Consider the following 14618-nt stretch of genomic DNA (forward strand, 5'->3'; position numbering starts at 1 on the left):
CACTGCTGGGGGCCCGGAGGCAAATTCAGCTTAAGGCTCCCCGAGAGCTGGGGCCGCCCCTGCCCATGTGTTCAGAGGCTGAAAAGTCCATTGAAAAAATGGATGGAAAATTTTACCTGCAGAACCGGAACAGGCAGTCACTCTTCTCTGGCTCAGTAGCTGTTCTGCTTTGGGTAGGCCTATATTAACTTTAACATAGGCTAAATTACAAAACAAGGCCTACTTAACAGGAAAACTCTGCTCTTATATTTAAGTGTAGACTAAATCAGTGGCACAATGGCGCTCCCAGGTGGCGAGAATAAAACAGTACAATGACTGGTACTCAATAAATTAGACCTACTGTCTGGATAAAAGCATGCTGATGTTGACTTGGCTGAACAAATATAAAGGACTTCACTTACAACACTGAAGAACAGGTGTCAACACAATCACAAAAAGCTCCATGGGATTTATCATTGCATGTGTATCATGTAACTTTTCTAGTTAATGATCTACCACCCATTTGTCTCTATGGCGATATTATTTTGTCTGGAATGTTCCACACTATGGCATTATTATGACTACCAGGCCATGCAGAAGGTTAGAAATGATGAAAGGCAACTTCAATCACGGTAAGATATTTCTGAGCAGTAGAAACACCTGTAACTGCATAAACATTTCGGGCAAAGCAATAAGACTTTCAATGGAGACAAGTGGATGGCAGAACACGCATCAGAACTTCCACAGTACATCTTTAAGACATGTTATTTTTGAGGAAAATGTGTAATTTTTCCCCCTGCTGCTGGAACAACCTGTTAGGAGCAGTGGGTAGCCACAGGCAGGGACTGAGGATTCTCTTAACATGCGGTGAGAGTGTCTGTTCTGACTGGATCTTTACAATAAAGAAGTAGACTCATGCAAAACATAAATATATTTATTTTTTGAAGCATGCCTGAAACTCCAGTGCAGCCAAAAAGAAAGTGAAAATAACTGTCAAGTTTGTGAGCATCTAGTATGGAGCCCAACATCCGAAGCCTAGAGATTCTCCAAGTAAAACTGTCATTCAATTTTCCCATAGACTTTCCGAAAAAGTGAAATATTAATATTTTAAAGGTACGATAGAGGCTAACTAGTTGTCCTAATGTCCAAAATGCAGTTGTTTGAAATGTTTTAACACACTGTTGAGTTGCTCCCAGCAAGTTTTCAAACTCTTCATTACTAATTTGAAGAAAAGTCTATGGGAAAAACCTAATGGAAATTAACTTGGGGAACCTCAAAGAGGATGATCACTGTTGAGCTCTATTGGTCCCGGGATAGAAGACACAAAAGATTCAATCAAAGATTCAGACAAAGTCTCACTGAACCAGCTAAATCGCGTTCACTTTTAGCTTATCAAATTAAAGTGTAAATAAATTCCAGTCTAAAGAGTTACATACAAATATCTTTTCAGTGATTTAAAAAAATAAAAATCATGTAACACAGGGGGTGAGAGGAGCTCACCAAGCTACATTATTAATGGTCACTCCTACATGCCATATTGGCCGGTGCGCATCTCGTCAGTGCACACACAGACAAAGCATTTTTGTAAACATAAACTAAACAGGTTGTTGTTTATATTCATTGGCGTAGCATTACTTGAGGCGTGCTGTAGTAATCTGGTAAAGCATCTTCACTATTTCTTAGCAATGAGCATAGCAACCAGCACTCCAGCTAGCAACCCTACTCCAACTAGCAGCCATTTCTTCAGAGTCTCTCGGGACCTTCTGGCCTCTCCTGCTGCATTCTGCCCAAAAATTTGAGCAAAGCTGGCCTGAAATGCAAAAAAAGTCACAGTTTAAACAGAAATGATAAATCCCAAAGACTAAAATAAACTTGTGCACTCAGTCACTTAACCCATTAAAAATTTAACTTTAGGTAATTTTTTTATTTTATTTTTTTTACAGTTTAAACTGCAGTTTATCTTATCTACACATTAAAACATGTTTTATTATTTTGCTGAATCACGATGTAACTTTGAAATTAATACTTAATGTTAACATAACATTTATTTTTCTTAAATGTATTTATGTAAGTGAATGCAAATAAACTACATGAAAAGTTTCAAATTTATATATTTAAATTTAAGTTGTTTTCCATATTTGTTTGAAATAAAGACACCTGCAGTGTCTTTATTTCTTTTTTTTCTACACCATTTTAATTAGCATGATAAGTGACTGATTAGTGACCATACCATGTGCTTAGTACTGTCCTAAATGTCAGTGAACTTGTGGACTAGGTACTCACCCAGCCTCCCTGGTTTTGAATCCACGTGGCGATATTCTCATCCAGGTAGATAGTCATCCAGTTAGCAATGCGAGGAACCAGAATGCTCATATCCTTCTCCACACACTCCACACTCAAAACCCCTCCAAAAACAAAAAGACCCACAATCCGTCCCCAATTAACCCCATCTTTGAACACCTCGTCCATGACACTTTTAAAGCTGTTATAAGCTGTATCAGGTGTGATGTCGAGCTGAGAGGAAAGGTTGCTGAATGCTTGTGTGAACAACTCTTCAAATTCATCTGCAGAGTCCGTCAGAGCAGTCTTAATAGCGTCTAAGTGATCATCAGGAGGCAGTGAGGCCAGTGTTTGTCTGTTGCCATTCCGGTTTGTTAGCATACCATTCGGGACATTAGCTGCCTTGTTGCCCTCACACTGGACCCTAGCGGGGTCTGACATAAGCAGCGAACTTGGGTAGTTTTTCTGTGATAATTTGTAGCTTATGAAGAATTCAACCAGCTCTCGGTTACTGGGAGACATTATTTCCAAACTGTGAATCAACAACACAAAGCCTAGTTGCACACCATGGTTTGGCCAGTCATTGCACAATGCAAGCCATTACACCAGAAGATCATCTGAAAACAAAAAACACAACAAATATTAATACAAAATGCTCATCACATCAAATGGGCCCTCATTCATCATTTAATTATAGTAATAAAAAGTGTTATATTAGCCTATTTTTACATCTTAGTAATTCATAAACCTAACTAACCAAACTAAACAGCTTCAGTTGACATTGTATGAAAAGACTAATGTAAGTTGTAGGCCAAATTTATCATCTAAAAGGATTTTTTATATTTCCTTTCCAATGTTTATTATTTTTTAAATAATCACTGGTTATGTGACGTCTGATGAGCATAAACTGGTAAGAGAGATACAGAGCTACAATACAGAGGCCAAAACTGACTGGTGAACTATCCAAATGACAAGTCTCCATTACCACCAACATTAACAGCTTCAAACCCATGTTTAGGAAATGCCAGGCCCATAAGTCAGTACTGGCATCATTTGTTTGTTTATGTTTTGTTTGGTTGTTGTTGTTTTTTTTTTGTTTAAGCTGCTTAAGGGCTCAGCTGTAAAATCTAGCCTGGTGGGGGTCGTTAAACATGACATTGCGTTTATTTATCTGGTTTGAACGTTTCTTTAAAGGTGTTAACAGCAAAGAATCGACACCATCAGGATTCCGCTTAATTCTAGCGATTATTGTTATGCTTAACCATTTCCACACACACACGATTTGCTAAAGTACATTACAACAAAACTGATTGATAGCTAAAATCAGCCATACAGTCGTCGAATTTAGCTACATATGCTAACTAGCGCAGATCTAGTTTAGGAAACACGGCTCAAAACTAATGTCTTTCCGGAGAGACTAGAGATGCGAGACTGTCCGTGCGAGTGGTCCTTCTACCTGTTATTCCTTTACATTAGACGTGCAGCTACATCCTTGTTAACCCCCTGTATTTGGCAGTGTAGACACAATACGGACATTTTTGCAGCTGCAGACTCCGTGGCTGGGCAGTGATGCACGCTGGCGATTGGCCAATTCCGCTACTGTATCAACCGGAAGTCCCGCCCCCCAGCCTTTCAAAGTAAAACCGGAAATGGAATTATTTTACATTTTGTTCAGTGCTATTTTAAATTTCTTCTGAGTTACCCCCACTTTATTATATTGTATATTTAAGCACCCCTGACTATCACTGCAAATGGCATATATTGAAATAAAACAATATGCAAGATGTATTCAAGTTCTGTCACTGTATCATGTAGATTACTGTATTTCATTTATAATTTTCAACTGACAATGTTTAAGTTGATCCCTCATATGTGCTAGTACCCACATTTGAGAAACAGGGCCCTCAGTGGTGTGATTTGAGTATGTCAAGCAGGTTTAACGTGGACATATGCATTACTGTGACCATCTCATTTTCCACTGTGGTATTTAGCATTTATCATGTGTCATGGTAAACTTGCTCTGAGGAGGAAAAGTTTACTTGTGATCAACTTTACACAGACCTACAATTTAAGATATAAAAAATACTTTCAACATATAAGGGATTGACGTAATGAACCACTTAATATTAAACAAGCTTTATTAAATGTGTACATATTCTTTATCCATAAATGTAAAAAGCACAATAACAGGTCATTGTGGGAAAAAAAAGGACTAAAGCTTTGACAGCTAACAAAATTATATGTACAGCGATGAAAGCATTTAAAGTTAAACTGAACAGCATAAACTCTCAAAATGTGTAGTCCTCAAAATGTCAGGAACAATTTGCTTTTGTAAATTTCATTTTTATGTGTCCATTTGCTGCATTCTTCTAAGAATGTTGTGATTTACAGTGCTATCCTTTCTTGACTGTCATGTCACTCACCGTTTACTTCCCATCTATAGTGACTGGACTGTCTTCATCCTTAACATGTCTCGGTATTCTGTGTCTCATTTTGCACCATTATATTAGTACTCTCTAGCCCAACCGTTGTTGCATTCACACAAGCATATTCAGCTGTGTCCTCTTGCTTTAAGAGAATGGCCTCACTTTGAGTGTCCTTAGTGGACACAGATAACTCATCTGGAAGTTTTTCCATTTCATCTGTGGTCTCTTGTTCATACAGGTTTGTCTCATTTTGGGTCTCATGTTCAGATTCCATTGAGTCAGCAGAATTTGTTTGATCGCATTCTGTTTCAGACATTTTTACTGGTGTATCATTAGGTTCGAGACTTCCTGGTTCAGTTGGTTCATTGTCCATCTCTGTCTCACTGTCAGAGTCAATTGATATGGTCTCCATGCATGCACCAGGTTTTAAGGTACAATTACTTTGACTTGGATTGGGAGGACGAGATTTGAATCCTTTCTGCACCGTAGTTGTCTCAGGGCCACGGTTTTCAAAAATCATGTCATGCTTTACATTATTTAGAGCACTCATGTCAAAGCCCAACAACACAGATACCTTTGTATTTTTGCAGTGTTTTTCACATGTCTTTTGTTTCACTGCAAAGTGGCTGGCTATGTCAGCTTTCCATAGCCACAGCTTGGCTGAAAGTTTCTCTTTTTCCTGAGCGGAGACATAGGGACGGCGATTAAAATATGCAGTCAGGAACTCTTTTCTTGCTTCATATGTCTTGTGCTCAAAATTAGAAGGATCCAAGACCAGGTCAACACTTTCTCCTTGATTTCCACTTGTGGCCATGCCCTTGCCTAGATTCATCCTCTTGGCGTTAGATGTGCCTTGCATTGGAAGTTGACGTTTAAGTAATCCTGCCCCAGATGTACCCAGATTCAAAGGAGATTTTAGGGCAAGGGCAGCCTGGCTTCTCCCCACAGCTCGGCACTGCACAAGATGAAGTGTAATGGTAGAGGCCACCATGTTACTTGTGTATACTCCCAAGCAATGAATACACTTGTATGTCAACTTTTTTTCAACTGGATGCATTGTTTGGAGCACTTGGTGGCGCTGCCTTAAATGCAGAGACAAAGCATCAGATATTGGACCTTTGAGAATAGTAAAACACAGTGGACAGAGAGTCTTTCCCATTTCAAGTTTCCTGGACATGGATGGGAGCGCGTTTTTGGTCAGTGCCTGTCCTTTATTCTCAAACATGTTTGACGTTTGTGTCTTTGCCAAGCCTAGACTATTTAGCAAGGTGTCATCTTGGCCATTGACAGATTCATTTGTATTGAAGGTCAGAACTAGCAGCTGTACATTACTAGACTTATCTTGTTTGAGAGCAAGATCAAAAGTCAAAGGTGAAGCTCCAGGAGGGCCATCAAAAGGAGTTGAATGAGCCAGAGTCCCATGCTCGATAAGTTTCTCAACACTGTGGAAAGCTGAGTGACACTGTGGGCACGTCAATCCATGGATTAACACATGGTTTAACAGTGTATCACTGGGTAAATAACGGTTGCAAAGCAAACATTTGCTGGTGAAGTTGTGGATTTTCATTATATACTTGGCAAGGGCCCATACTTTCTTTGCCTTATGAGCACTCTCAAAGTGAGCGCTGTAAAGATTTTCAGGAAAGAGCTCATTGCAAACCGTGCATATCTTCCACTTTTGAGTTTGTGCTGTGTTAACTAATGGGACATTATTTTCAGCCAAACTGCCTTTGCTTTGTAGGCTACGTGATTTAATTGGTGCACTGGAGGCGTATGATTTAGAGACATTTGGTTTTAAATAGCCAATCACTGGCTGTACTCCAGCATCACCTGAGAGAGACGAAGCTCTATTTGTAATCACAGGGACCCTTTGTGAAGTTAATGGAGATCCTTGAGGCTTGCTGACCATCATATTAGCATGACCAACCATTGCAGTTACTTGAGCACCTATGCGTTCGTGGTACTCCACAACATGCTGTACTAGTGCCTCATAACTGCGCGTGGTGAACTGGCAACGCTTACAAAGAATGGTGTTGCTAACGCCATTTTTAACAGAGGGGTTTGGGGCCATAGCAAGATATGGTGAGACAACATGTTGAAAATGCTCCCTATAGATATGACGCCGGACAACATTATACAATGAATCACGGAATGTGCACTTTTTGCAATAGTACACAGGTTTCTCCACACCATCTGCCTGCCTGGCTCTGCCAAGGAAGGGAGAATCTTTCTGTCTCATTCCAGTTTGTTGTGAGGTGGCATACTGGTGGGTTCCAAGAGCATTTGCAGTGCTAGGTTGTGGCAACCTGGACTGGTGAAATATTCTTATATGGATCTCCATAGTCTTCCTGCTTGCAGTGAAGGTGCAGTAAGGACAGTTAAGGAGTATTCTATCAAATATTTTTCTGTGTACATTTCGAAAATGATTCTTGTAGCCTGAGTAGTACTTGGAGGAGAATGAACACTCACTGCAGCAAAATGGTTTTGACCTGTATATCTGTAATATAGACGATATTAATGTTATTTTTAAGAACCATCAAATAATGTAACAATATACAGAAAAAAACACAACCTGTGTTTTAGAGTATGAAGGATCCCACGCACAAAGATCCAGACAAAGGGTACCCTGTACGAACTGCTCATCCGGACAAAAATCCTTGAAATCCTGTTGAAAGCATATACACCTGATGTAAGTTTTTTTCCCCCTTCAAAACACCCAAATATATATGTTTCTTGTTATAATAAAAGCAAAAGTTAAATCTTTCAACAGGACAATTTCTTGGATTATTTCTTGTTATTACACTCACCTCTACGGCCTCTTTACAAAGCTCAAGACCAATATCTCCAAGGGATTTTTTCACCTGTTTCCTTGCCCTCCGGATCCTGGCGAGGTTATTTACTGGTAGCTGATACATATTTCCTATAGAACAGAAAAAGCTTCAGAAATTACACCTTAAAAATACCAGGTCTCTTTGGTAATTGATGGGCAGTGAGGTCAGGGTTGTGTGGGTCCTCAGCAGACTTGTACTTCTTCACATTCCCAATTTTAAATGATTAAATGCAACGTTATTATCATTCGATGGACAGGGTGTGCTTGGCTAGCTTTCCAGATTAGCAAGGAGCTAACATTCCAGACCGTTCTCACATCTCCCATGCTAAACCATTAACCATGTTCGTAGCAGACTGATAGCAATCATTATAACGTAGAGGTGATCGATAATGCGTATTTACCTGGTTGTGCAGCTGATCTTCACCCTAGATCCCCTTCGAACGACCGACTAACAAAGGAGGTATCCGTGCTGGAGGTGCGGCGCTGATCCCAAGCCGGGTCTGATGCTCAGCTAGCATTAGCAAACAAGCTAGTTAGCTGTAACATCAGCGCGTGTGTCCTTTATCTCACAATCTAAATCAAATGCGAAGTACACTGATGTCCAGATCTCTGTGTTTGCGCAGTAAAAACATCTGTAGTCAGCGAGTTTTCTGAATATTCTCTCGGGCCCCGGACCCACGAGCTCCCGCTATAAGTGCTGAAGACTGGAGCCAATTTTACTTCAAAATGGCGTCGCTTAAAAAAACGGAAGTTGCAGATGTTGAGGACTGGACTGGTATGGAAAAGATAGAGTGTGATGTAGGCTCATGTATGAATGGATTTATGGTTCTATGATAACTTTATTTGTTTATAATGAAGTGTGTGTTCATGAAGAGGAATAACAAGCACTGTTCATGGTTCATTTTATGGTTTTACTCAAGTTATTTTCTATTCTTCCAGAGGCTCCATAACTTCTACTACAACAGTGCGAGTTCCTGTCATCACGAGCTTTGTCACTGTTCTGTAGTCCATGTACAGCACAAACTGTCCATTAACCTGGCACACAAACTGGCGGACCTAAACAAAACCAATATGAGTTAGGCCTACATAGACTACAGCCACATTCTGCAGCCTGAGTGATGCCTCATCACTTAGGCCAGTAATAATTGTGTTTTACCTTGATCCCTGCAGCTGCAGCTGGACTTCCTGGGTCCACAGCTTGTACATAGCAAGGAGCAGTGCCCCTGACAACAAAGCCCCAGCCCAGAGCATCTCCAATCACCTGCAATCATGGTGAGAAAGTCTTCATATTAAACACATATGGTCTCCGCTGTGGTAAAAGTGGGACATCAGGGAAAGTGGAACGACATGATCTAAGCATTTGAACATGTTATTGTCCAATTATTATCATTTGTAATATTATATAGCCCACTTATAGATGGACAGATGTTTTGTTCATAATGATTTGTCTGTGTAATCCCTCAGTCGTCAAGGTCCGATCCATAGTAAAAGCTGAAGTTAAATCTGTCAACTGCTGACAGATTTAACTTAAGCTAATTAATGTGTCCATAGTTTTCTTATTCATGATGATTTGATTCTGACTTCTTTTTTCCTTTAAATCCACATATTTATCCCTGTTACACTTTTCCACACATCAATCATTCTACTCACCGTCAACACTTTCTTGATGAATGGTGCACCAGGTGCCAGTAACTCTTCACATGTGAAATTTCGAGACAGAACTAAAGTAATGCAAGGTGTATTTGTTTTAGATACTTTGAGAGTATGCAATGTAGAATTCAGTCAATATTTAAACATCTTAAAGTTAGATCTTGCCTGATTTTGGGTTACACTGGACTGTAGAGATTGAAGACAGTGGGGTGAAAGAAGGAAAATCTGATCGTATCTTAAGTGAGTTCAAGCTTCCTCTGCGACCACTGGTGACTGATTTTATTTCCTTACGAAGCCCCACTGTAATTGCAAAACAGGTCGGTTGTCGTTTTTAACAGTTAAATACAAATAGTACTAGGGTAATGTAATGTAATGTACCAGACTGGAAGCCACTGTGTTCATCATGAAGTGAGTGTTTACAGACAAGAAATGGGCTGTCTTGATGGTGGTTTTCTTCTTTACACAGCACTCCTCCTTCTTCATTGTTTTGCTCAGTGTCATTTAATAGTTCAGATAGTCTGCGACGCCGACGAAAATTTATGCAGAACTGATAAAGCAATCCACTGTCAAAAAAATCATGTTTTTTTGACACTAGATTGGTGACACATAAAAGAAAGCACAATTTAGAGCAGTTTTTTTCATCACTTAATGCTTCTAACTGGTTACCAATGACAGCCAGTCTATTCCCAGTAGCACAAGTTCAAAGAGGAAATAAGGAGATCTCTCACCATGCTGAATGATGCCATGTTCCTGCAATGCCCGGCAGAGGTCCAGCCCACGACGCCTGCTCTCTGCCTCCCCATTCTGAATAATCCAGTCTATGAACTGACATCCTGGAAATGCTCGCTGATAAGTTACACCATGTTCCTCTCTTAGCTGCAGGATTGAGTTCTTGTCCCCTATCAGCCTGATGAGATGGGCACCAAAACACTGATTAGACACATCCCTGCTTTATGGAATAAGTTGTATTTATTAACTAGACTAGTCTGCATCAGACAGCTGTTTATGACTTACTTTGGAGGCTCATAGTTTCAGAAACTTTCAGTCTTACTGTTCATACAGTTGTTGTCCTCTCATGAAGATTTTTACTTCAGTGTTGAAGGGAAATGTACCATCATCTTTTCTGAATCGATAGAGTCGTTTTGCATCTTTAAATATTGAATACTTATCACACACTAAGACAAAAACATGAGAGAAAGATATGTGGGCTCTGATTTCAAATGGTTAAGATGACTTATACATATACATCAATGTCTAGATTTTGAACTTCCCCCAGTCTGTGTAATTATTGCAATAACTGTGGAAGTTCACAGTGCACATGTTTAAAACAACCAGGTGCAAGGCTTAAGAGATCACTAAAATGTAATACATTTCTGAACATTTATAGACATCTTAACTACCCAACCAGCTGACCACATGGAGGATATTATGTCCTCTGTACATGATTAATAATAATTGCCTGTACGATAAACTGTGGCTATATAGTTTGTGTGATTGAGAGTTTAGCCAGAAAATAATCCACTTGTGTTTTTGTCCTACCATGGTGCACAATGTCATGATCCATGAGATGCTGCATAAGGCACACTGCTGTTGTCCGGTCTGGAGCCTCTTTATGGCTTAACAACCAATCTATTAGCTCCTGTCCCAAAAAACAGTTGGGGTATGTTCTCAGGTGGTACCGCCGCTCCTTGATCAGCTTCCCATCATGAAGTTTAAGTCTGGACATAAAAAAAACCTTCAGCCATTGTTATGCTTTTAAAATATGATTTTATCTTACCTAAGTTGTTCTCCAGCAATCATAACCTCTGCTTTGTGCTGTCTTGCCAAGGTTTTTTTCCTAATACTACTTGTTCGCTCCATGTTTGTTTTCGAGACTAAATAGTAAGTGGTGAATTTTAACCTTTGTGTATATATAACAACCCAATAGCTCTAGTGCCATGTGGGAAGAATGTTGTATATACAAACAAGGACAAGACAGAGCGCATATTAAGTGAAAGTGATCTCTCCTTTGCTAATTCACCATTTGATTTGTTTGATTGTTCCTGATTTATGATCAGAGACATTGCTGAATCTCTGGGGAAAAACTGTAATTATTTTTGTTATTAATCCATAGTTTTATTCATTTCCTTCACTCTGCAGAAATATGTTGTTTTATCTGTGAGTGTGCAGCAGATGGCAGCATTGCACCAGGCCCATTGTCGTCGCCTAAACCTAAAGCTCTCTCTAGATGCTTTTATTTGAACAGCACCAAATCCGGATCTAATTTGTTAGATAGACTATTTCCATTATAGTGTAATCAGTGCCGTTACAATTATATCTTTGGTTGGCTGAACAGCTATATGATCCACAATCCTCTGCTGTTTTGTGATGTCAGACATAATTTAAAGTTCTGTTATCCATCAAACCAAGACAATATGATCCTATAAATCCTCATTTAAATCTCTGACCATACTCAGATTATGTAAGAAGTGCCACAAAAGCAATAATTTGTTATCCTGCTGTCTTCATAGGATACTTAATAACTGAGAATCTTCAAGGTACACCAAACTTCTGGGTTCTACCACTAATTGGACTCTTCCTTTGTGACATACATCTCATGCCTGTCCTTACTTTTTTCTGTTTGTTTCCCAGCTTCAAACAATGGCTTTCCGTGCTAACATTTGGCTGACAGCAGTTTTCAGGCTCTCTATCTTGTCAATGAAGCTTCCCGTGTGTGGTGTTTGCAATGACCAAGTGGGGTCACATCAGGGTAGGCGCTTCCCTTTAACCTCTGATATTGAGTGTGAGGGTGTCATTGTGAACAACTGTGAGAGATGTAACTGAGGAGAGGCAGAGGAGCATGGGAAGTTGGTGTGTGATTGTGGAGAACTTGTGTTGTAGATAAGATGAGGTCTGGTGAGAACTTTGTGGATATACAGTAAATTCTGGATTGAAGTTGTAGATGAGACACCCATGCAGCCAGGCTTCACTGTGTATCATGTGTGAATGAACCAGTATCTGTCACTGTTGAGGCTCAGTGTGCAAACCCAACATCGTTGTTTTATTTTGAAAACTTGCTAAACTGGACAGCAATTATTAACTCCATCTGCTGTTTAGTTAAAGCCCCACTGTAAGATTGTAGACAATAGATTCAAATGAAAGCATTTACTAAACAAACTTCAAAAACATGCACCCTACTGTGAGTGGGCTTGTCTCTCCACAGATCTGACTTGTTTCTTGGCATGGTGGATGACAGGTTGCTCCTTGTCTCCATGGAGATGGGATTACTTTGCCTGTAACTTTCCTGTTTGAGTCTTACAGGTGGCGTACCTACCACCATAAATCTTACACAGTGCTGCTTTAACTTAAAATGATTTCTTCTGGCCTACAACAAATACACATTATTATTTTAGCTCTTATTAAACTTGAAATTCTTTATTGTTGGACTAATAAAAAGTGAAGAAGACCAGTCTGCATTTGAACGAAACAAAACTCTAGTCTGCAGCCTAATAGAGTTAAATGAACATAACATGAGGGGGAAGGATATAAAACATCCAGTGGCAGATAAGGTCAACAGTAAAATCACGGTGTTGAAGATATTATGGGCTTTTATAGGCTTTGGTCAAATGATGATCACGAAGAGCCCGTACAGACACACGCGTCACAGCTTTATGCAAATACAGCTCGTGTGCGTTCTTATTGGTAAGGATCGTGGAGGTGTAGTCCAAGAGGCGTGACTTCAGCCGCGCTCCTTTATGAGGAAAGTGCGCTCCTCAAGATTAGGCACAGTGCGCTTTTCTCTGTGAGGAGCGTGGCACAACTCTAGCAATTACGCTGTGCACACGCAAGACTTGCTTTGGACTTATTAAAGAAAGCTTTTTGTGCATGAACTGACCGTGGCCAGTTTTTGAGCACTGAGGCTCATCCGGGACTGCACAAGAACTCCATGGATTTTGTCAACGACTTTGACTTGGTGAAGTTTGGCGTTAAGAAGGAGACTATGCAGGGAATGGAGCGAACCTTCGTGGGGCAGTGCAACCAGCTCCAAAGACCAGACTCTGTGTCCTCCACACCCGGTAGCACACCTTGCAACTCCGTCCCTTCATCTCCGAATCTTCAACTGAACGAGCCACGAGGACACGCGAGTGGCGACCAGTTCTGGATGCACAGCGGCGCATACCCACAGCAGATGTACCCGCAGGCTTTTGGCTTGACGCCCGAGGACGCTGTGGAAGCACTGATTGGAGCCACGGCACAGCAGGGCCCTCATGCACATCCACAGCAGCCACCATTCCAGCCAGAGTACGAGAGCTACGGTCACATGGGCGAGCCAGTGCACTACCCGGACCTGCAGAGCCACTGCCACGAGCCCTACCTGAAGGACGACCTGCGCAGCGCGTCCCCTCAGTCTCCGGAGCAAGTCCTGGGAGCTCATCACGTCCCGCAGCAGCCACACAGTCGACACGACCGGCGCTCCAACGCAGACATGCACTTCTCCGATGAGCAGCTCGTGTCCATGTCCGTGCGCGAACTTAACCGTCTGCTCCGGGGCCTGAGTAAAGACGAAGTGATGCGGCTCAAACAGAAGCGCAGAACCCTGAAGAACCGCGGCTACGCGCAGTCATGCCGCTACAAACGTGTACAGCAGAAGCATATTCTGGAGCATGAGAAGAGCAGTCTCGTGTCACAAGTGGAGCAGCTCAAGCACGAGCTCAACAGACTAGTGCGCGAGCGGGACGCATACAAACTCAAGTGCGAGAAACTGTCCGGGGCCAACTGCTTCCACGAGACGGGCTCTACAAGTGACAGCCCGTCGTCCCCCGAGTACCTCATGTGAGGCCCGTGGGTTCTGTGACAGACTCTATAGAGTGGACAGAGGACATGCATGCGGGCCATGTGTGCCGGTTTATACAGCCATAGCCAGTGTATTTTGTCTGACAGATACTTGAATCAGAGAATATTCCCTTTAATCTTCAGTTACTGCCCATCAGTGATTCAGCTTTTTCATTGTTTTGTTGTGTTTCTGTTGCCAAAGAACACTGCTAATACATGGCATTATTTTAAGAAGTTATTTCTGCTGGACAGATTAAGCATTTTATGTGTATTTTTTATCATAATTATAAGAATGGTGTTTGTTTTTTTTCCACTCGCTGTGTTTTTAATTTTCTTTAGGATCAATAAACCTGAAGTGACTTTTTCAAAACATGTCTCATCTGCATTTCTATGTCACTGTTGGGATTTGTTAAATGTGGTTTATTTGTCAGGAACCATATTCAAATTCATTAATCTTACAAAAGAAAAGATGGTGTGTACCAGATTTAGCTGCTCCATTCCATCTGCAGTCCCTGGACAGGTGCACACAAAAAGTAGGCCTATACATTACCTTGCAATTAGGCTATATTCTTACACTAACTTGGCTCCTTACAGAGGGAAAGGATGGACGCACTTAAGCAAGCTGCTTACGTTTGGTTACC

At 40.9% G+C, this 14618-nt stretch overlaps 5 protein-coding genes across 5 annotated transcripts in view; 2 read left to right on the forward strand and 3 right to left on the reverse strand.

Annotated features, from left to right (window-relative positions):
* Positions 1-897: 897 nt before the first annotated feature.
* Positions 898-3850, reverse strand: LOC117371317 (bcl-2-like protein 1). The gene is made up of 3 exons (XM_033966970.2): positions 3716-3850; positions 2263-2876; positions 898-1789 (listed from the first exon to the last, which is right to left on the reverse strand). The coding sequence occupies exons 2-3, from the start codon at positions 2779-2781 to the stop codon at positions 1652-1654; spliced, it is 657 nt and encodes a 218-aa protein (XP_033822861.1). The 5' UTR covers positions 2782-2876; positions 3716-3850; the 3' UTR covers positions 898-1651.
* Positions 3851-4394: 544 nt separating this feature from the next.
* adnpa (activity-dependent neuroprotector homeobox a) lies at positions 4395-8259 on the reverse strand. The gene is made up of 4 exons (XM_033965934.2): positions 7917-8259; positions 7493-7605; positions 7258-7350; positions 4395-7182 (listed from the first exon to the last, which is right to left on the reverse strand). Exons 2-4 carry the CDS (start codon positions 7598-7600, stop codon positions 4723-4725), a joined length of 2661 nt encoding a protein of 886 aa, XP_033821825.1. The 5' UTR covers positions 7601-7605; positions 7917-8259; the 3' UTR covers positions 4395-4722.
* Positions 8260-8432: 173 nt separating this feature from the next.
* Positions 8433-11027, reverse strand: si:dkeyp-97e7.9 (DEP domain-containing mTOR-interacting protein). Its single transcript, XM_033967303.2, has 9 exons — positions 10943-11027; positions 10705-10883; positions 10217-10340; positions 9894-10072; positions 9544-9756; positions 9331-9465; positions 9166-9236; positions 8672-8776; positions 8433-8571 (listed from the first exon to the last, which is right to left on the reverse strand). Exons 1-9 carry the CDS (start codon positions 11023-11025, stop codon positions 8443-8445), a joined length of 1218 nt encoding a protein of 405 aa, XP_033823194.1. The 5' UTR covers positions 11026-11027; the 3' UTR covers positions 8433-8442.
* zhx3a (zinc fingers and homeoboxes 3a) overlaps positions 9347-14618 on the forward strand; it is a 52861-nt gene continuing 47589 nt past the window's right edge. Inside the window, exon 1 of the mRNA XM_055222123.1 lies at positions 9347-9482. The gene's annotated coding sequence lies outside the window, so the exon portion shown is untranslated. The remainder of the gene's footprint in view (positions 9483-14618) is intronic.
* mafbb (v-maf avian musculoaponeurotic fibrosarcoma oncogene homolog Bb) lies at positions 12961-14300 on the forward strand. Its single transcript, XM_033965935.2, has one exon. The coding sequence runs from the start codon at positions 13091-13093 to the stop codon at positions 13979-13981; it is 891 nt and encodes a 296-aa protein (XP_033821826.1). The 5' UTR covers positions 12961-13090; the 3' UTR covers positions 13982-14300.

This window comes from Periophthalmus magnuspinnatus, chromosome 5 (genome assembly GCF_009829125.3).
Source record: "Periophthalmus magnuspinnatus isolate fPerMag1 chromosome 5, fPerMag1.2.pri, whole genome shotgun sequence".
Classification (NCBI taxonomy): domain Eukaryota; kingdom Metazoa; phylum Chordata; class Actinopteri; order Gobiiformes; family Gobiidae; genus Periophthalmus; species Periophthalmus magnuspinnatus.